Source organism: Esox lucius, chromosome 16 (assembly GCF_011004845.1).
Source record: "Esox lucius isolate fEsoLuc1 chromosome 16, fEsoLuc1.pri, whole genome shotgun sequence".
Classification (NCBI taxonomy): Eukaryota; Metazoa; Chordata; class Actinopteri; order Esociformes; family Esocidae; genus Esox; species Esox lucius.
Genome location: NC_047584.1, coordinates 28,519,515 through 28,540,091, shown reverse-complemented (window position 1 = coordinate 28,540,091; position 20,577 = coordinate 28,519,515). Strand labels below are relative to the sequence as shown.

General features: G+C 44.9%; 1 protein-coding gene across 2 annotated transcripts in view; it reads left to right on the top strand.

Moving 5' to 3' along the window:
• Positions 1-20,577, top strand: part of ldlrad4b (low density lipoprotein receptor class A domain containing 4b) — a 65,023-nt gene that overhangs the window by 23,407 nt on the left and 21,039 nt on the right. Inside the window, exon 1 of one of the 2 annotated variants that reach the window (XM_029113625.2) lies at positions 20,217-20,521. The exons of the other annotated variant lie outside the window; for it this stretch is intronic. Within the exon in view, the coding sequence (XP_028969458.1) occupies positions 20,425-20,521 (97 nt within the window). The 5' untranslated portion in view covers positions 20,217-20,424. Of the gene's footprint in view, positions 1-20,216; positions 20,522-20,577 lie in introns of those variants that run through there. 2 annotated transcript variants of the gene reach the window in all.

Below are 20,577 nucleotides of genomic sequence, written 5' to 3'. Positions count from 1 at the left end.
AAGCAGTATTGATCTAGACTGTCTATAACAGCTGAAACACGGCTGTACCCAGCAAAACTGTCTACAGCTCTGGAAATAATGCAGGGACCACTGCACCTTTTTCTTTCCTTTCCAAAAAAGTTGAAAAGGAATGTTTTGAGTGAGGAACTGTGTTCAATTTGCAGTGGTCTCTTAATTTTAACCCTTCTGTTCCTCATCCAAAACCTTCCTTTTAGTCTTTTTTGGAAAGGAAAGAAAAAGGTGCAGTGGTCTCTTAATTTTTTCCGGAACTGTATAACAGCTGAAACAGCACAATCCCAATCTAGACTGTATATAACAACTGAAACCAAACAGTACACAGCTGGACTGTATATAACAGCTGAAACAAAACAGTACACAGCTAGACTATCTAAAACATCTGCTGAAATAGCACAGTACTAACCTAGACTTTTTATATAACAGCTGAAACTGAGCAATACACAGCTAGTCCTTCTATTACAGCTGAAAAAGAGCTGTACATAGGTAGACTGTCTATAACTGCTGAAACAAAACAGTATCAATCTAGCATATCTATAACAGCTGAAACAGAGTAGTACACAGCTAGACTGTCTATAAGCGCTGAAACAGCCCAGTACACAAACTGTCTATAACAGCTGAAACAAAACAGTACACAGATACTGTAGACTGTCTAAAACATCAGCTGAAACAGCACATTACGTATCTAGACTTTATATAACAGCTGAAACAGAGCAGTACCCAGCTAGTCTGTGAAACAGCTGAAACAGAGCAGTACACAGCTAGTCTGTGAAACAGCTGAAACAGAGCAGTACACAGCTAGTCTGTGAAACAGCTGAAACAGAGCAGTACACAGCTAGTCTGTGAAACAGCTGAAACAGAGCAGTACACAGCTAGTCTGTGAAACAGCGCTCTCACTGCAACCCATACAACCAGGAAACTACTATCCATAGTCGGTCCGTCTCTGGTGTTCTTCGAAAGGGTCCCCCAGCTCTTCACATGTTCCCCCCGACCAGTAGCTTCTACCAGCCCCACTCATCTCGTTACAGACCGCTCTGCCCCTGCGGTCTCCTAGATTAAAGCACTTAGCTCCTCAGCTCTCAGGAACAGACCAACGGGAGGAGCTGGATCAGTGGCAGCTGGAGGTCTGAATGAGATGCCAGTCGGATGCGGCTGGGACTCTGTGGGTGGCTGATTGTCTTGCTGACTGACTCTGGTGCTGTGGGGCTGATTGGCTGGGTAACTAGCTTTCTGACTAGCAGACCTCTGATGCTGTGGGGCTGACTGGCTGGCAGGCTGATTGGCTGACTGGCTGGCATGGTGCTTTGATGTGCGCCAGCTTTCTGTTTCATCTACTTTCAGAAGCGAAAGACAAGTTAGAAGAACTTTCAGCACTTTTATTCCAGTTTCTGCCTCCTACCCTGCTCCTCATCCCCCATGTCGTTTCCTTCTTCTCTCCTTCCCTCCTTGAATTCCCATCGTACTGTTCACCTCCTCTCTCCAGGATTGGCCACTGCATTTTTCAGCGTGCCACCCACCCCCCCAACCCCCCCCCACCCCCCCCACCCCCCCCCATCTCCAGGGAAGCCCCTCCTGCGCTGGGCACTTAAAATATTTTGCTGTCTACAGCGAATGGTAATGAAAGAGTCTGCTGCCAGACAACCATTATCACAGGGCTGTACAATGATTGTCATTTTCAGTTGCTGGAACACATCTATGTTGGACTGGATTGGGACGCAGGGGAGGGGGGTGGAGAGATATGAAAAGGGGGGGGGGGTTGCCAAGAAGGAGAGACAGGTGGAGGAATGGGGTGGGGAGATCAGTACACAGAAAGGGAGGAAAAGGGGAGATATACAGCGAGAGAGAGATACAGAGGAAAAGGGAGATACAGAGGGAGAGATACTTAGGGGGAAATACAGAGAAGGAGATACAGAAGAGGAGCTAGTGAGATAAACAGTGGGAGAGAGAGTGAGAGATACAGAGGAAAACGGAGATATGCAGAGAGAGAGAAACAGAGGAAAATGGAGATATACAGAGAGAAATACAGGGGGAGAGAGAGATGCAGAGGGAGAGATGCAGGGGGAGAGATGCAGGGGGAGGGAGAGATACAGAGGGATTCATGCAGGGGGAGGGAGAGATACAGAGGGAGAGTTACAGAGGGAGAGATGCAGGGGGGGGAGATACAGAGGGAGAGATGCAGGGGGAGAGATGCAGGGGGAGGGAGTAGGGGAGGGGGCAGACAGAGATGCACAGGAAATGTTTCAATTCTAATGGAGTTTGCCATCTTCCCGGCTGTGTCAGTGTCAGAGCCAGACAGCTGGGTCATGAATACTGTCTAGACGGCTCTGTTGATCGCCTGGCTGGAGCGACGCTCTCTCTCTCTCTCCGCCCGACCAGGACAAACAATTACTATCAGAAAGTCAGTGGCCCTGTGGCCCCTGCTGGCCACATGTCCCAGAGCAAGTGGATATCAGACAGACAGACAGGAAGACTGTGAGGAGGACAGACAGACAGACAAGATTACAGTGATGAAGACAGACAGACGGGAAGAAAGGAAGACAGGGAGGAAGACAGATCTTTTTGGAAACGCTCAGCTCGTTAGCTTCCACTGAAGAGTGAGGAAGACGAGAGGAAAGACTTAATCAATAGCCAACCGGTTGATTCACGTCTGGGATTAATTTGACTGTGGCTCTGGTCTGGTCTAACCTGATGTTGTACGAGGGCACTTCCTCTGTAATTAAATCACACTGAAACCGGATTTTGATTTTGAACACATTTCAAAGTGAAAAATCTGAGTGTCAGCGTAACTCCATTACTGTGGTTTTACTAGCTGGTTTCTTGTTAAATAAGCTTTCCTGGAAGTTCAAAGATTTTTTAATCAAATTCACAGAGTAACACAGTGTCATTCTGAACAATGAAATTCTTGTGACATGGCACATGACATCTACATATTATTATAAGAATTAAGTATAAAGTATAAAGAATGAAGTAAAAAATAAAGTATAAAGCAAAAATATGGTAGTTAAGTTCTCAAGTGCTTCAATCGTTCTACTTACTGGCTTGTCCAACACATGTAAGTCTTTTTTTTTTTTCTGTAGATGAATGATTTTCTCCTAAACAGCTCTCCATGTTTGGGCCCAGCGGTGCCCAGCCTAATCCTATGAGTGTTTCACCGTCAGAGTTTCACTCTGAGTAGGTTGGTTTGGGTTTTTCAGGGCCAAAATTAGGACATTATTCTGGCCTCAAGTCAATCTCCACATGCAAATCTCATTGTCCTTTTGCTAAAGCTGAGGCTTGAGGACCAAAGACAACTGCAACAAGCCACCAGGGCTGACCACCTATCCAAACACTGTCGTCAGACGATGTGGTCGTCTTCTGTAAACCCATGGAACGGTGCTGCACAGTGGGCAAAACCGACGGGAATAATGCCGTGGATTCATTTGTTGAAAAAACCTTTAAATCTGTCAAATTATATATCCTGCTGTATTTTTTTTAAACAAATAATTCAACAGGAGTAGGCTCTATTTAGTCATTGCACTATGCCTTTAGAATGGTTTTAAAATGTAACAATAAATAGTTTTTTTAAAAATAATCAGGGCTGTTTAGCTGCATTATAAATTATTTTAAGTCGTTTGAACTATGTGTAGCATTTGTTTTTGCCTTTAGGCTAATTTACTACTGATTCACTAACTGCAATATGCTGTAACGCTGAATCATAATAGAGAGAGAAACCAAATGTTTGGTAGGAAAGAAAAGCACTTCGTCCGTTTCACAGCTCTTCAGTTTCATGCTGAATGATAAAGGTGAGCCAGTAGACCTGGATGAAGTCAGTGGCAGTAAATGCCAGATTTGTTTTCAAAGCGCTGTGAGGAATGAGTAGGAGTGTGACCGTTTTACCTTGTGTTGATTCGATAGGCCCTAAACACCACACCTGAGGGTGGCTTCAGCAAACAACTCACACAGCATCACCGGAGAAGATAGCCATCATCTGGCCCATCTGGCGAAAGACTGGGGAGTTTTGCGCGCAATGGATACGCAACCAAACACTAAACTTGCAACCCTTCCCGAAGGGCACTGTATGCGTGCTCTGTAAGTATTGGGACTGCACAAAGAAGACAGACGCCGTTCAGCCTGATATTCATCAAAGCCACTCGCAGTCGTGCGTTTTCTGTCATCGCCGTTTCTGTAGACCCCAGTTTTAAAACCTCAGGAGCTTTCCTAAATTGGTTGAAGTGGCATTGGGGGTTTTTAAAAACCAATTATCCAATGATATCTCGCGGTCACTTTCGGTCAGGTTTGGCTGTGGAACATGCTTGGTTGTGCCGCCAATTCGGCCCCTGATCTGGAGGTCAGATTATGTGTGGCGCGAAGCCCACGCTCGGTCACCATCAGGATTATAAGCAGCCTCCACATTTGAGGATCCTACCAGAGATCTTCTAGGATCTACTGTGGTCTGCAGGGTTTAAAGTGGCTAGGAATGTTTTCCACTCTGGCTCAGGGTCAGTTAAGCGGCACACGGAGAATACGTTGGGCCGCTTCATTGAATAGTTCCATTGAACTTTGACATTGAGACATGGGCTCTCTTAGGATCAAACTCTTGTCCTCTACAGGGGGCATGACCCCGGCCCCGGAGGGAAAGTTAGACGAGGTTCAGGAGGGGAGTTTTTCTGATGCGGGGAGCTTACCCAGGTTGCTCTCTCTCTGTTGGAGCGTGGGGGGTATGTGGGGGGGGGGGGGGGGCTCCACATTGATATGCAGAACAGGGCCTCTGTTGTCCAGTCTCTCTGCTTTCACTAGACTCTGATTTCCATGTGTTTAAAGGATTATTTTAAGTCGGCAATCTGAGAGGGATTGAATAAACATGATGAGTTTTTCTTTCTCTTCCACCTCTCTCTCCCCCCTTCCACCTCCCTCTCTCCCCCATCCCCCCCCCCTCCCCTCCATCTCCCTCTCTCCTCATTCTTCAAATGAAAGCTTTGAGCCTGTTCACTGAAGGCTAAGCTGCGGCACACTTTGAACATGTTTAATAGTTTTCTCTGGATGCCAGGTCAGAGAGGAACCAGGCCAGCCTGTTGGAGAGAAGGGCCAATTAAAGCTGACAGCAGCTGAATGAGGTTAGCTGTTAGCATCTCAATCTGAGCTCTGTTGGCTGGTAGCCTTTTAGCATCTCAATCTGAGTTTTTTAGCTAGTAGCCTGTAGCATCTCAATCTACACTATGAACCCGTAAACGTCTCAATCTGAGGTCTGTTAGCTGCTGGTCTTGTGCATCTTAATATGTGCTGTTAGCTTCTAGGCTTTAGCATCTCAGTCTGAGCTTTGTTAGTAGCTAGCCTTGAGTGTCTTATTTTGTGCTGTTAACTACTAGCCTTTAGCATCTCAATCTAAGCTCTTTTTAGCAGCTAGCCTTTAGCGCCTTAATCTGTGCTGTTAGCTGCTAGCATTCAGAATCTTAATCTGAGCTCTGTTTACTGCTAGTCTTTATCTCAATCTCAGAGCCTTTAGAGCATTATGTAAATCAAACTCATTCTCAATCTGACGCCATCCAGTAGGCATGCTGCATACATACAGCACACTGACAATAGATGGATGGATGGAGTTGATGGATGGGGGGGGGGAGGAGAGAGTAGGGAGGGAGGGTGACTGATGGAATGCAAGTGCAATTCTTTGAAATATGTGAAAGGATTAAATTGTATGCAAAGCTGACTGAGTGACTCTGGAGACTGTTTGGTTGGTTTTGACCTTTTAAAGCGGAAGAATGAACTGTTTCTGTTTGTTGTTACAGTTCAACTTAAAGCTTATTTGCATTCATTCACTGCATTGCTTGATGTCATCGCTCAAGAATGTTGTTGTATTGTTGATGACAAATTAAATGTTCAGGTTTCTGGGACATTGTAAATCATGTGGACATTAGAAATTCCTTGGGCCTCCTGGCGCCACACTGAGTATGTTTACATTCATGCTAATAAATCCAGATTAAACTGATTATTTCACTAGGCCTTTAGTCATGTTAATGCCTCACCATGATAATATTAATTGCTATATTAATTCAAACGCTTCCCTTTCAGAGCAATCCTCTGTATTACAAAAACAGCTTAGTTGCGGATTCCGTTCTGGTGGAGTGTAATAGCAACGCAAACTACTATGTTTACTCTGTATGCTTTGACCAGTGAGCGCTAACTCGTTTTCACCGTGGTTTTGTCATGAAACCTTTTGAAAATGATTTGTTTGTGTATTGTCAACATGAATCACAATTATTGCTTGGCAGCTATGTCTACCATTTCGAAAACGGTGACAGTCCAATCAAACTTGCAGGATGTATAACTTGACTGACGTGATTTTCTCTTTGGCTAAAGGCCGTGAGTTTTCTTGGGCAGCACTTTTACTGTGAAGCTAACTAGTGATATTTTTCGATGCTCATGCACACCCACAGGATAGGCCCGTATAGTGTACAGTTATTTCAAACAAATTATTTCACAAACGGATAATCAAATAGGTTAATTAACTGTCTGTGTTCATAGAAATGCATCTGGAGCTATTCTTACATATAATATATGTCATATGTATACACAAAGTACTTTGCAGGAGTCTCAGGCCACCTATGCGCTAGGTAATGATGCAGCTGTCCCATTAAAAAACGATCCCCTCCCTGCCTTTCACTCCCGTCCTGAAAGAGCGCCCCTGTGAACTCTGGGAAATAAATGGAGTGGTCTTACAGAGTGACAGGGCTCCTGAAGAAGACCGCGGGAGACAGACGGGATTGGTCGTTTGTTAAGAGAAGAGACCAAAACAAAACACAGTGAAAAACAAGTAGGCCCCTCACACGTCTCTCTCTCACACACACACACACACACACACACACAAACGCGCGCGCACACACACACACACGTCTCGCACACAGGAAAATGTGTTCAGTGTCATTCCATTTCTCTTGTTCAGTTGTGGTCTGAAGGGAACGGTGATGTGAATGGAGGGGAGTGTAGTTCAGGGCTCGGCTCAATGGGGAGAGAAATCAATGAAAGTACAGTTAATGAATCCTCCATCTAGTGGGTGGCCTCACACTGCTAGCAGGACGTATGGATCGGCTTCTATGGTGGCCGTGCCGTTAGAAAGGCGGTTACAAAGCGAGTGGGTATTTAGGACCTAAATGACAGCAAGACACATTCTGGCGCTAGTCACGGTGAGGTGTTTGTGTGTGTCCGTGTCTGCGTGTGTGTGTGTGTGTGTGCGCATGTGCATGCTTGTCAGTAGGGTAGAGTGATAATTATCCCAGTCTGACACCTCTGGGTAACATTAGTCTAGGCGGTGCAATAGCCCCCATGGAAGAAAGATGGAGAGTGAAGATGGAGGGAGAGGGAGGTAGAGACAGATGTAAAACCAGAGGGAGAGAAAATTAAATTGAAAAGCAGGAAAATGTATGTGCCCTCTACTGTATGTCTCTCTGGATAAGTGTCTGATAAATTACTTCAAAGTAATGTAAAATGTAAATAGAGCCTTTCTGCGAATTATGTGTTGAAAGGGAAGTTTTAATTTGTTTTCGTTTAAAAAGACATAGGACATACTTTCAAGAGAGGGTGAGAGAGGGAGGGAGGGCGCGAGGCAGAGAATGTGTGATGGGAGGGAGAGGGGGGAGGGAGAGAATGGGGGGAGTGGAAGGGAGAGAAAGCAGGAGGCTCTGAGCTGTTCTTCCCTCCGTTCACATCTTTCTCTCTGTCTGTCAAAACAGTGCATTATTTGTAGGACTGGTTGTGTTCTCTGACGAGCACTAACACTAGCTTTCAGTTTTGTTCATTTCAGGGTTGTGTATTAAAGTCATTTCAGGGTTGTGTATTAACGTCATTTCAGGGTTGTGTATTAAAGTCATTTCAGGGTTGTGTATTACTTTGTTTCCTTAAAGTCAGTTATTATCATCTCTGCTCACATTAGCAGCCAGACCACTAGCCAGAGACACCCATGTAATGTTATTTTTGCTCTCCCCGCATCGATTTAGCTGGGCTGGGTAGGTGGTTAGCTTGTGACTACAGGCAAGGTAGTAGGCAGCTGCCTAATGTTAGAGCTGAGAAACTAATTTAAGTAGTTAATTTCTTCCGATTAGATGAGGCATTCTTTATTGCAGAACTATCTGTCGCGTGGTAGAGCTTAATTCTGTCTGACTCCTTCATTGTGTACACATGGGAGTTTTATCTACTTTGACTTGTGTGAGAGCCAAATCTGCTCAGTGACAGCAGTGTACGGGATTGGTTGAGTCAGTGGAGATGCTGGAGCTTGCATTTCCAACGGTCTGATTTATCTGAGAGAAAATTTAGACTGGACTAGTGTCTAACCCGAATGTTAGCCTAACATTCAGTAAAATGTCAAGAAAAACAGAATGCAATGATGTGCAAATCATTTAAACCCTATATTCAATAGGAAATAGTACTAAGACAACACCACAAATGTTGAAACTGAGACATTTTATTGTTTCTTGGAAAATACACTTTGAATTTGATGCCAGCAACACGTAAAAAAAAAAACTGGGTCAGAGCAGTCCGAAGTGAAGTTGGGGAGGGGTTCACCACTCTGAATCATGGATGCTGCGTCCTCTGGCCTTAAGAGGAGAGGGACCATCCGGCTTCTTATCAGCACACAGTTCAAAAGCCAGCATCCATAATGGTATGGGGGTGCGTTAATGCACATGGCATGGGTGAATTGCACTTCTGTGAAGGAACCATAAATGCTGAACAATATGTACAGCTTTTGGAGCAACATATGCTGCCATCCAGACAATGTATTTTTCAGGGAAGGCCTTACTTGTTTCAGCATGACAATGCCAAACCACCTTAAGCACGTATCACAACAGTTTGGCTCTGTAGTAAAATAGTCTGGGTGCTAAACTGGTCTGCCTGCAGCCCAGTCCTGTCCCCTATTGAAAACATTTGGTGTATTATGAAATGACAAATACAGCATAGGAACTGTTGAGCTGCTGCAATCCTATATCAAGCAAGAAGGGGAACAGTCCGCTTTCAAAACTAAAGCAATTTGCCTCCTCAGTTCCCAAACGCTTACAGAGTATTGTTAAAAGAAGAGGTGATGCAACACGGTAATAAACATGCCCCTGTCCCTATTTTTTGAATTAATTAGCTGATTAGAGCTCTTCTCAGGTCAACATTTTTGTATTGTAAATGTTTTATTCTATTATTTTGAGATACTGGATTTTTGATTTCCATGAGCTATAAGCCATAATCATCCAGACTGAAACAAAAAAGGCTTGAAATGTTTCACTTTGTGTAATGAATCTAGAATATATGAAGGTATCAATTCTTGGTTTTATATTATGAAGAAAAAATAAATCCACGTTATTCTAATTTGTTGAGATGCACCTGTACACATATATATATATATATATATATATATATATATATATATATATATACAGTACCAGTCAAAGAAGGAGAATGCCAAGAGTAGGCAAAGCTGTCATGAAGGCAAAGGGTGACTACTTAGACAAATCTACAGTGTGAAATGTATTTTGACTTGTTTACCACTTTTTGGGTTGCTACATGATTCCATATGTGTTATCTCCTAATTTTGATGTCTTTAATAGTATTCTATTGTGGGAAAGAGTAAAAATAAAGAAATACCCTTGAATGAGTGGGTGTGTCCAAACTGGAACTGCTTATATACAGATTTGTTTAGATAGGGGCTGTTTTAGCGCACACATACTCACACACATTCTCTCACACACGCACACGCACTCTCACACAAACACACACAGGGCTTGTGAAGGTACTGTGCCATGTTGTGTCATATCGTACGCTGCCATGATGACGATGGTGAGTCCCTGTGGGATGTCTCATTTGTCATCCATGCTGTTCTTCCATTCCTCCTTCCCTCCTACTCTTCCTCTCCATCTCTGTCCCTCGTATCCTCCCTATCCACCTCCCTCGGTTCCTCCGACCCTCCCTCCCCACCTCCCTCTCGTTCCCTCAAACCCCTCCCACCGCCCGCCTCCTGGTCCCTTCCAAACCTCCCACCTCCCCCTGTCTGTCCCACCAACATTCCTCTCTACCGTCCTCTCTGTCTCTGAAAGCCTACCTCTCCAACTCCTTCACTGACCCTGCAGTCCTCAGCCTCTTCCCCACCACTCTCCTCCCTGTGCTGCTCTGCTCTGGTGGTGTGAAGTCGCTGCGGTTTGGCAGAAATAGTCTGGTGCTCCTGAAGGTGACGGCTACGTGATATTAGATTAAATTCAACGTCTGGTCGGGCTGGTGTATAAAAGGGTTTAAATGCTGGATGACAGGTGTGTTTCTGTGTATCTTCCTGACAAACCATTTATTAGAAATCATCAGAGAATAACAATAACACAAAAAAACACAAAGATGAAATAGAAGAGAAGGGAAAACATTTATATAGAGAGAGATAGGACAAGGAAAAGAGAGACATGGAAGGAAAAAGAGAGGGATGGGAGGGAAAAGAGAGGGATGGGAGAGAAAAGAGAGGGATGGGAGGGAAAAGAGAGGGATGGGAGGGAAAAGAGAGGGATGGGAGGGAATAGAGAGGGATGGGAGGGAAAAGAGAGGGATGGGAGGGAATAGAGAGACATGGAAGGGAAAAGAGAGGGATGGGAGGGAAAAGAGAGGAATGGGAGGGAATAGAGAGGGATGGGTGGGAAAAGAGGTATGGGTGGGAAAAGAGAGGGATGGGAGGGAAAAGAGATGGATATGAGGGAAAAGAGAGGAATGGGAGGGAATAGAGAGGGATGGGTGGGAAAAGAGAGGGATGGGAGAGAAAAGAGAGGGATGGGAGGGAATAGAGAGGGATGGGTGGGAAAAGAGAGGGATGGGAGAGAAAAGAGAGGGATGGGAGGGAAAAGAGAGGGATATGAGGGAAAAGAGAGGAATGGGAGGGAATAGAGAGGGATGGGTGGGAAAAGAGAGGGATGGGAGAGAAAAGAGAGGGATGGGTGGGAAAAGAGAGGGATGGGAGGGAATGGAGAGGGATGGGTGGGAAAAGAGAGGGATGGGAGAGAAAAGAGAGGGATGGGAGGGAAAAGAGAGGGATGGGAGGGAATAGAGAGGGATGGGTGGGAAAAGAGAGGGATGGGAGAGAAAATAGAGGGATGGGTGGGAAAAGAGAGGGATGGGAGAGAAAAGAGAGGGATGGGAGGGAAAAGAGAGAGGGGGGGTGGCTTTAAAGTTGTTTTGTCTGAAATACCATTCATGGGGATCATGAGAATGAGAGAAGTGGAAAGCCAGCAAGAGAGGGAACAGAGAAGGGGGGGGGGCAGAAGAAGAAAAAGCAAACGAAAAGAGTGGTGGTGGAGTTATGAAGTTGTGTTGCCCTTTTCAAAGTTATTTCAAACTGCCTCCAGCTCCCATCAGTATTCTGTTGGTGGCTCACAGGTCTTTGTTCCAAGCAGAAATACTCAACTGTTAAATGTTGCAGTACCACACTACATGTACTGTAAAACCAAATACCTCACTACATCTGCTGTAAAACCAAACCACACTAAATCTACTGTAAAACCACATTACATCTACTGTAAAACCACACTACATCTATTGTATTACCACACCGCATCTAGGGTTAAACCAAATACTCCAATACATCTGCTGTAAAACCAAACCACATTACATCTACTGTAAAACCACACTACCTCTATATCAAAATAATCTACTTTAAAACTACACTGCATATACTGTTGAAAAAACACTACTGTTGAGAAACCATACAAATCTGTTATAAAATCACACTACACTGAATAACCACACTACATCTACAGTACTGTAAAACCAAACTACACTAAATCTACTGTAAAACCCAAAACCTCACTACATCTACTGTAAAACCAAAACAGCACTACATCTTCTCTAAAACCAAACACCAAAAATGGGCACTGCCTTCCAAACAGCACCGTGTTCCCTCTGTTGTGGACTACTTTTTACCAGAGTCCACTGAAGTCACGGCCACAGTAAGAGGACACAGCCGGTGATTTAGGCAGAGATCTGGTAGGCAGGTAGTTAGGTAGAAAGGCATACAGACTGGTGGGTAGACAGACAGACAGGTGGGTTGATAGACAGAAAAGAAGGTAGATAATAGATAGGTAAAACATTCTATACATTTTGGGGAAAGTCCACCCTAAGCTTCCAACTTTTTTGACAGTTAATTTTGAACTCCAATACTACAACCACGTTTGCAAATAATTTATCCCCAAAGACAACCCGTCAAATGTTGAATCTGCGACATTTTATTGTTTTGGGAAAAATACATGCCCATTTTGAATTTGATGTCAGCAACACGTTTCAAAAAAAGTTGGGACAGGTGTATCTTTACCACTGTGTTGCATTACCTCTTCTTTTAACAATACTCTGTCAAGCGTTTGGGAACTGAGGAGACAAATTGCTGTAGTTTGAAAGTGTAATGTTTACCATTCTTGCCTGATATAGCATTTCAGCTGCTCAACAGTTCAGGGTCTCCTTAGTATTTTCTTTCATTTCATAATACGTCAAATATTTTCAATAGGTGAGTTTAGCACTCTGACCCTTTTACTACGGAGCCACGCTGTTGTCATAAGTGCAGAATGTGGTTTGACATTGTCTTGCTGAAATAAGCAAGGCCTTCCCTGAAAAAGACATTGAATGGATGGCAGCATATGTTGCGCCTTCACAGGTGTGTATGTCACCTATGCCATGCGCGCTAATACACCCCACTACCATCACGGATGCTGGTTTTTGAACTGTGCGCTGATAAGAAGCCAAATGGTCCTGCTCCTCTTTAGCCCTGGAGGATGCGGCGTCCATGATTCCCAAAAATACTTAAACATTTTGATTTGTTAGACCACAGGACAGTTTTCCACTTCACCTCAGCCAATCTTAAATGAGCTCAGGCCCAGAGAATGTGGTGGTATTTCTGTATCTGGTTTATATATGATTTCTTCTTTGCATGGTAGAGTTTTATGCATTATGGATGCCGCGACATACTGTGTTCACAGACACTGGTTTTCGGGAGTGTTTTATTGCCCATGCAGTGATTTCCACTTCAGAATCGTGTCTGTTTTTAATGCAGTGCCATCTGAGGGCCCGAAAGTCACGGCCATCCAATATTGGTTGTCGGTCTTCTCCCTTGCGTACAGAGATTTCTCTGAATCTTTTAATTATATTTTGTATGATGAGATCCCCAAACTCCTTGCAATTCTACGTTGAGAAACGTTGTTCTTAAATAGTTGCCTGTCTTTCACGGAGTGGTGAACCCCTCCTCATCTTCTGACAGACTCATCCTCTCTGGGACGCTGTTTTTATACCCAATCATGTTACTAACCTGTTGCCAATTGACCTAATTAGTTGTGTGATATTCCACCAGGTTTAGTGTTTTAGCATTACACAACCTTTCCAGTCTTATGTTGACACTGACCCTGCTTTTTTGAAATGTGTTGCTGGCATCAAATTCTGAGTGGGCATTTGTTTTTCAAGAAACAACATATCCCAGTTTCAACATTTGATATGTTTTCTTTGTAATACTTTCTGTTGAATATAAGGTTTAGATGATTTGCACGTCATGGCATTCTGTTTTTATTTCCCTTTTTCGCGGTGTCCCAACCTTTATGGAAACAGGGTTATAGTTGCAGCCTGTTGTTGAGAGCCTGGCTGGGACGATTGTCTGTGGGAAGCCCTTGACATACGTATTGTCCATAACAGATGTTATAGGAGACAGGCAGATAGGACATGAGAGGAGGCGACATGGAGTCGGGGAGGGAGTGAGGGGCAGGAAAGACGTAGACAGGGAGGTAGGAGAAAAGACGGGAGGGTGGAGAAAACAGGGAGGATGGAGGAGGGAAAGGGTATGGCGGTAGAAGCAGTGAGTAGGGTGGTTTTGTTGGAGAGGATCCCTAAGCCCTGCTCCCGAACTGAAGCGTGCAGTTTTTCGGAGTTGTCAAGTGTGTCTGCTAAATTACAAATGTGAAAATATAAATGTGAAAATACAGCCAAGACCCAAGCATACTGCCGGGGGATGTGCCACGGGGTTGTCAGGGTTGGACCTGGTCTGGTCCAGTATTAGTAGATTAAGCTAGCTAGCTGCTATAGCATTCACATTTTGCCAGAACAACAGATCTAGGTGGTAGTTATATGTTTTGTTTTAATTTATCTATTGTCTAACCTGAAGTTGAATGTCGATTAAACAACAAAAGGCTCATTGTCAAAGAATCCTAAATAATTGCTAAGAATAATACAAACAATTGCAATTTCTTATCATTGTTTTCAAGCTGGTTGTATGGGTGCCCGCCAGCTACCAGCTAAAGCTAATGAGCTAGCGCCGATGTAGTTGCTAGGCCTTGTATCTGTAGATATTTGTGCTCTACTAAAGACGATGCAGTAGAAAGACAGTCCTCCAGTTCCATACTGTCGATTAAAAAAATCTTGATTCTTACTTAGTTTTTTTTATTTTTAGGATGAAACTGATGCATGCCTTCTTGCTGTCTGGCAGCAGCAACAAGATCCGTGTAATATCCCCTGCCTCTGGTTGCATGTCAGGAAATTGTGGCCTACCTGGCCACAATTTTTAAACCACCTCAATCTTTTTTTAAATGCTCCCAGATTTCTTTACATTCAGTCAAACAAATAATGTCTTTATACAAGCACAGTATTGTTAACATATCTGGCCAGTGTCTGTGCTTGTTTTCAGTGGTTTTTGTTACAGGCTTGGCAGTGATACTGACCGCAGTGTTGGTGCAGTGCTTGGCAGTGATATTGACCGCAGTGGTGGTGCAGTGCTTGGCAGTGATACTGACCGCAGTTTCTAGTAGATTTCTGTTACTTTGTATGGAGCAGTGTATGGGTCATTGCTAGGCCTACTTAGTATTAGTTTGAGGGAGGATGAGACACTGTGTATGGTTACCTGATGTCCACCCCAACCAACACAGCTGTGCCTTGTGGTGTTTCTTTCAGTTTTTTGTGGCAATAAGCATTTTTCACTGTCTAGGCTTGGCTTGTAGACTGCTGATCTGGATGGGTGGGGAAGGTAGAGGAGAGAGAGAGCGGGAGAGGGTGAAAAGATGGCTGGGACTGAGAGACGGAAAAAGAACCTGAAAGCAAGAGGGAGAGAGAGGAGAAAAAGAGCTTGATAAGAGAGAGAGTGTATCTGCTGCACTGAGACACTGCAGTCTGTTCCTTCTCAGCACTCCATCTCGGGTCCCAGGGACCAATCAGACCCAGCGGACTCTGTCGCCGGGCAGACAACAGAGAGACAAGTGAACTTCCCTACTGAGTTAGGGACAGGGATGAAAGTGACTTACATCACAGAGTATTGGAGGGGTTTTCTTTTTAGTTTGAGTACCTGCTTAAGTATTTCAACGCAAACAAGGCAGCATGACTTTAATTAGCTGCAGATGAAGTAATGAGATGTGACTTGGATTATTATTATTATTATTATGTTGTGATATTACTTTCACCCCCATTTTTGATGCTACGTTCAACAGGGTGCATCTAACGTTGACCTCTTGGACTCCGTCTGTCTGGTCTTATGTCACCAGTTCTTTTATGTCCGGGATTACCTTCAGTGGTTATGGTCGGCTGTTATCAGCAAGGGATATCGGTAGTGGGAATTGGCGGTTATCATTGGCGTGAGTATCGGCAGTGGTTCCCTTTCAGTTGATTATTCTGTACAACACTCTATGGGGTACGTGCTCACATCACATCCACACATTAACATGCTCAACAATCATGCCTTTCAAGGACAAAAGGGGCTCGGACTGTCGCTAGCACTGCTCCCCAAGTGATCTAGTCATGGCTTGGCATCTCAGAGAAGAAAGTCTCAACTTTCTGGCAAACATTTACAATGTACTCCCAGCATTGGCTTCAGTGTAACTGTCCAGTTACACTGTGACAATAGCACTTGCTCCCAAACACTGCCTGGGTTTTTGTCTGGTTAGCTGGTGACAAAGAGTAAGAAGTCCAGCAAGAACGAGTTGGCAAAGGCTCTTGAGCTGGTTTTGGGTTTTCTCATGCTCACATGATTCACCTTGTGTGTCTTGGTTTGGGTCATGATTCTGCTGTAGTCGTAACCCCCAGGTCAATTTACGATTGGTTGGAATCCCTCCTGGGGATGGGTAGCTAGCAAGCTACTTTGCGCCAAAGACAAACCACTGGATGAACGCCAGCCTCTCCCTCCCAAGAAATTGTTGTTGCTTTTCATCTGACCTGCTGGGGGAAGCACATCAGAATAACGGGCCGCAGACCTTATCCTCCGCTTGGGTCGAGGCACAGTGGCTTGGAAAGAGCACTGTGGAAATAAGTGGTGGCCGCCTTTAGATCAACTCACCTGTCACAAGTGCCGGAGCGAGACAGGCAAAGCTACCTATGTGAGCCGTCATGCTGTTAAAAAAGTAGCACGCAACCACAAAAGAATACGTGACAACCTTGAATGTGGAGCAGTGCTTCCCCAACCCTCGAGGAAGAGGCTTTGCTCCCTCGGCAGGACTGGCCAGGTTTCCACTGTGCTTGAATGCTCACCGTGCCGCCTGCATCAGAGGCTCTGAGTGTCAAGTCTGTCACGCCTCAGCGCCCTTGCCCCATGGAGAGATCTGCAACAACTGACGCTAGACACCCTCGTCAACAGAGTCACGTACGGCGAGCACAACAGATGGACAGCCGTGCAAACTGGCCTTGAAGTAAGAAGGCTTCGAGTGACTTGGGGCTCCTAACAATATTGCTGTTGCAGTGGTATTCTCCCTTTAGACATTTGGAACAGCACGTGCTTTTAGGTACCGGGGATGGGGGGTGGGGCACCCGCAAATTATGCCGTAGGTTAGTTTTAAAACGATGGTCGCGTGAACTAAGAAATCATGTTAGTTTTGATGCCTAACTTTCGCAAATTCGCAAATGTTAGCATCTTACACATTTGTGAGGGAGGGTGAAGCTCTTTGTTCTGGTTCTAAACTATTCTTTTATCACATATATGTACCGTTATTTAGCTAGGCAAGAACCATTGATTTAGAACCAATTCTTATTTTCAGCCATTACCTTAGGGAAATGTTACAAATGGAGTTGGTCGGAATTAGGATTAATTGTCTTGCTCAGTGACAGAACAAAATAGCTTTCCCCTTGGCCGTAGGGGATTAGAACCAGGGACCTTTGGTACACTAGTCTGATGCCCAAAACACCAGACGACCTTGGCGCCCCTTGAGTTTCTTACCAGTTTTGCAAGACTTCTGTGTTAAAATTAATTATACATTGGAAGTACCTCATATAGCCCTTTTGGGAACAGTTAAATTAGCTTAGCAGTTGTCATCAACTGTGATGATCATTTGTGGTTATATTGGAAGTGGAAGTAGTAGAAAGTATTATTGGATCCCTGCTTGAAAAGCATAAATATCATGATCTATTATTCTCAGTGATTTCCATTAGTGATTATCATTAGACATCAAAATCTGTGATAATTATTTGTGTGACTGCCTACATTTATGGTTGGCAGTAGTTTTGTGTCAATGATAAGTGAGTATCTTCATGGTTATCTTCAGTGATTATCATAAGTAATTATCGACATTGGTTACCATCTGAGATTTTAGTCAGTTTTCTATTTTAGTCAGTGGTTGCTTTCTATGATTATCCTCTATAGTTATTGTCAGTGATCATACTCAATGGTTGTTGATAGTGTCTATCAGTGATTAACAAAGTGATTACTGACAGTGGTTGTCATAGTGATTATCGTTAGTGATTATCATAGCGATTGTTGTCTGAGCTGTTATGAGTATTGTGACGCTGCTGCGCTTGTCTGCCCCTCCTACTGCCTTCCCATCATCCTCTTTGCCTGCTTGTCCAGGAGACTGCACCCCAAATGACAACCTATTCCCTGCATAGTGCACTACATCTGGCCAAAATCCTATGGGCCTAACCAAATAGACTGTACCACCGGGGTCCCTGGTCAGAAGTAGTTCACTACAAAGGGATTAGGGTTGCATTTGGGATGCAGGCTCAGACTGGCATTAAAGCCAGACGTTACCTCATCTTCCTCTCCTGGCTGAGAGGGTTGGGTTCTGTCCGGGCAAACAGCCATCAGACAGCCATCACCGTGCTCAACTCAGCAGCCATCAGACAGAGCCTCTTTAGGGTGAAGAGCTCGACACCTATCTCCCTCTACTGTCCCTCCTCTACTCTGTCTGTCTCTCTCTCTCTCTCTGGTATTTTCAGCTGTCTCTCGCTCCTTTCTCTCCTCTTTGTGTCACTCATCTCTCTCACCTTCTATCAGATCTCCCCCGTCTCTTCTCTTTCCATTCTGTCCCTCCTTATTCATGTAGCTTTTCTCTTTCTGTCATCGTTCTTCTCTCTTTCGCGCAGGGCAGCGGCCTTCTGGACTAAAAAGCTCACTGGATCAATCAGCATGATCACAAGCTCCTGAGCAAGGTTCTTCACGCTTTACCCTAACTGCTTCTGTAAATGTCTTCGGACAAGTGCCTGCTGAGTAAATAAAATGTTAGATGATTTTGTTCTTGTCTCTGTGCTACGCACACATACACACACCTTTTCTGTGAGACCTGTCTTTCTGTGGCAGAGGACTATGTGACAGTTCCTCTGTGAGCCTGGGTATATGTCTAACAGAGGAGATAAGGGGTATAAAGACTTTCTAGGGCTAGCAGTGTACTGGAGTGGGCAGAACCTGTTGCTAAATCACAAATGGACCAACATTTGCACAAATGTCCCAAAGCTAAGGGAGCGAACATTATCAAGGCCGTAGGGGCTAATTAAACCCTCCTGTGGCCCCTTTGAGCAATCATGCAACAATGCAGCTTTAGTGAGGGTGGTGGAATCCCATAAAGCACTGCTGTATTTTTTGGCTTGCACAATTTCACAGAATAGAATGGGTAGGTGTGTCTAATTGTATGACAGGTGCATTTGTTTACATCTTATTTTGTGACGTGACACCTACAAAACAAAATATATCCTAAATTGGATGTTGAATTGTTGATGGTGTTTTTCGTAGATCAGAGTCTCATTCTTGTTTTATTAAGTAATAGTGGACCATGTTTATAAAACCCCTAGCCATTCTGTGGAATTGCGTAGTGGACAAGGGTCAGCTTGAGATTGACAGTATTTTTATATCAGTGCAAGCTGTCCTTACCTAACATGTCCACTAGATGGAGGTGTGCAGCAGGCTGCTTTAACACCTCAGTGAAAGGGCTTTATAGACTTCGCTTATGCTGTATATTGTCTTCATTGATGTTGGGTATTGAAAAGTCATAGCATTTTGTTAATTTCTTTTGAGTTAAAAGAAAAAATGCAAGTGTACCTAAAATGCGTTTTTGTAACCTTGCTCCAGCAAATCACTATACCTACCAGCTTATTGTTTCTTCATGCAGTTAGAAACAGACAGGCACACAGAGAAAGACAGACAGACAGAGAGACAGACAGACAGGTAGGTAGAGGCTGTCAGAGAGACAGGCAGGTAGGCAGAGGCTGTCAGACAGACAGGTGGTTTGTCTGGGGTAATCTTGGTGCGTGTTACTAAATACTTCCTACAACTCATCTCTGAACATAACGTCAGAATGTGTAGTAGCTCATTCATTAGCGGATGAGAGGGTTTATGTATTTTATCTAAGCAGAGCCAGACTGTTTCAGCAGAAGCTCATTCATAATACATACACACACGTTTAGAACATGTTTATTTCTACCTGAATTTCCCCACAAATTATTGTATTTTTAGGCTAATACTGAATTACTCTGTCATACAACGGACAGCTCTATCATTTCCTGGAAACCGAAGTATAGCCCTGCCTCTCGGTACTGGCTACTTATTTATAGCCTAGACGTCTGGTTTGGGGAGGGGGCAGGGGGGACTTTTGGAAGTGGGGGTTGTACGGAACAGTACTAGTGGGGGGGGGTGGGGGTACTCCCAACAGCATGTGGTCCGCTCCCCAGGGTCGCCATAATGCCGGGTCACATCAAGGTCAGCCCATTCACTGGCCGAGGCCGTCTATATTATGACTGGGTGTCATTCCTGCCGCAACCCTGCCCCCTACGTGTTAAAACACCCCTCTCCTCGTCCACTGTTATTGTCACGACCAGACCAATCTGTTCTGAGTGCGCACCCTCCCCCCACCCCCGGGCGTCTGTCTGGAGGGAGTCTCTTCGTTGTTTTTGGGGGCGGGGTCATAGATCCTGGGGGGGGCGGGGTGGGGGTGGGTGGGGGTGGGTGGGGGCGGACACCCTGAACTAGAGGCGGGGTGTTTTCCCCAGTTTGGGCCCGTGACAGAGAGGAACCCGGCAGTCCTCTAGTCTGGAGATGCGGAAACACAGACAGCCGTTAAAAATGTCTGCGTGTCACTAAGTAGAGGCTGCGTCGTCGCGAAGGGGAGCACCGGATACGGCAGAGGACACCCATGCTGGAAGTTTCCAAGGGCCGATCGCGGCGCCTCTTCCCCGGCCAGGTGCCGTCGCCTGGGTCCGTGTCTTCCAGCCGGGCCCATGCCAGACATAACGGCTCTGAGCGGCCCCGAAAACAAGTCAGATGACATTTGCTCCTGCAACTGTACCGGCGCTCAACCGGAGGGCGTGGAGATGTGTGAGTAGGGCGTCGGTGTGAATGATGGGAGGTTTTACAGCGTGTTTAGCGGGTTG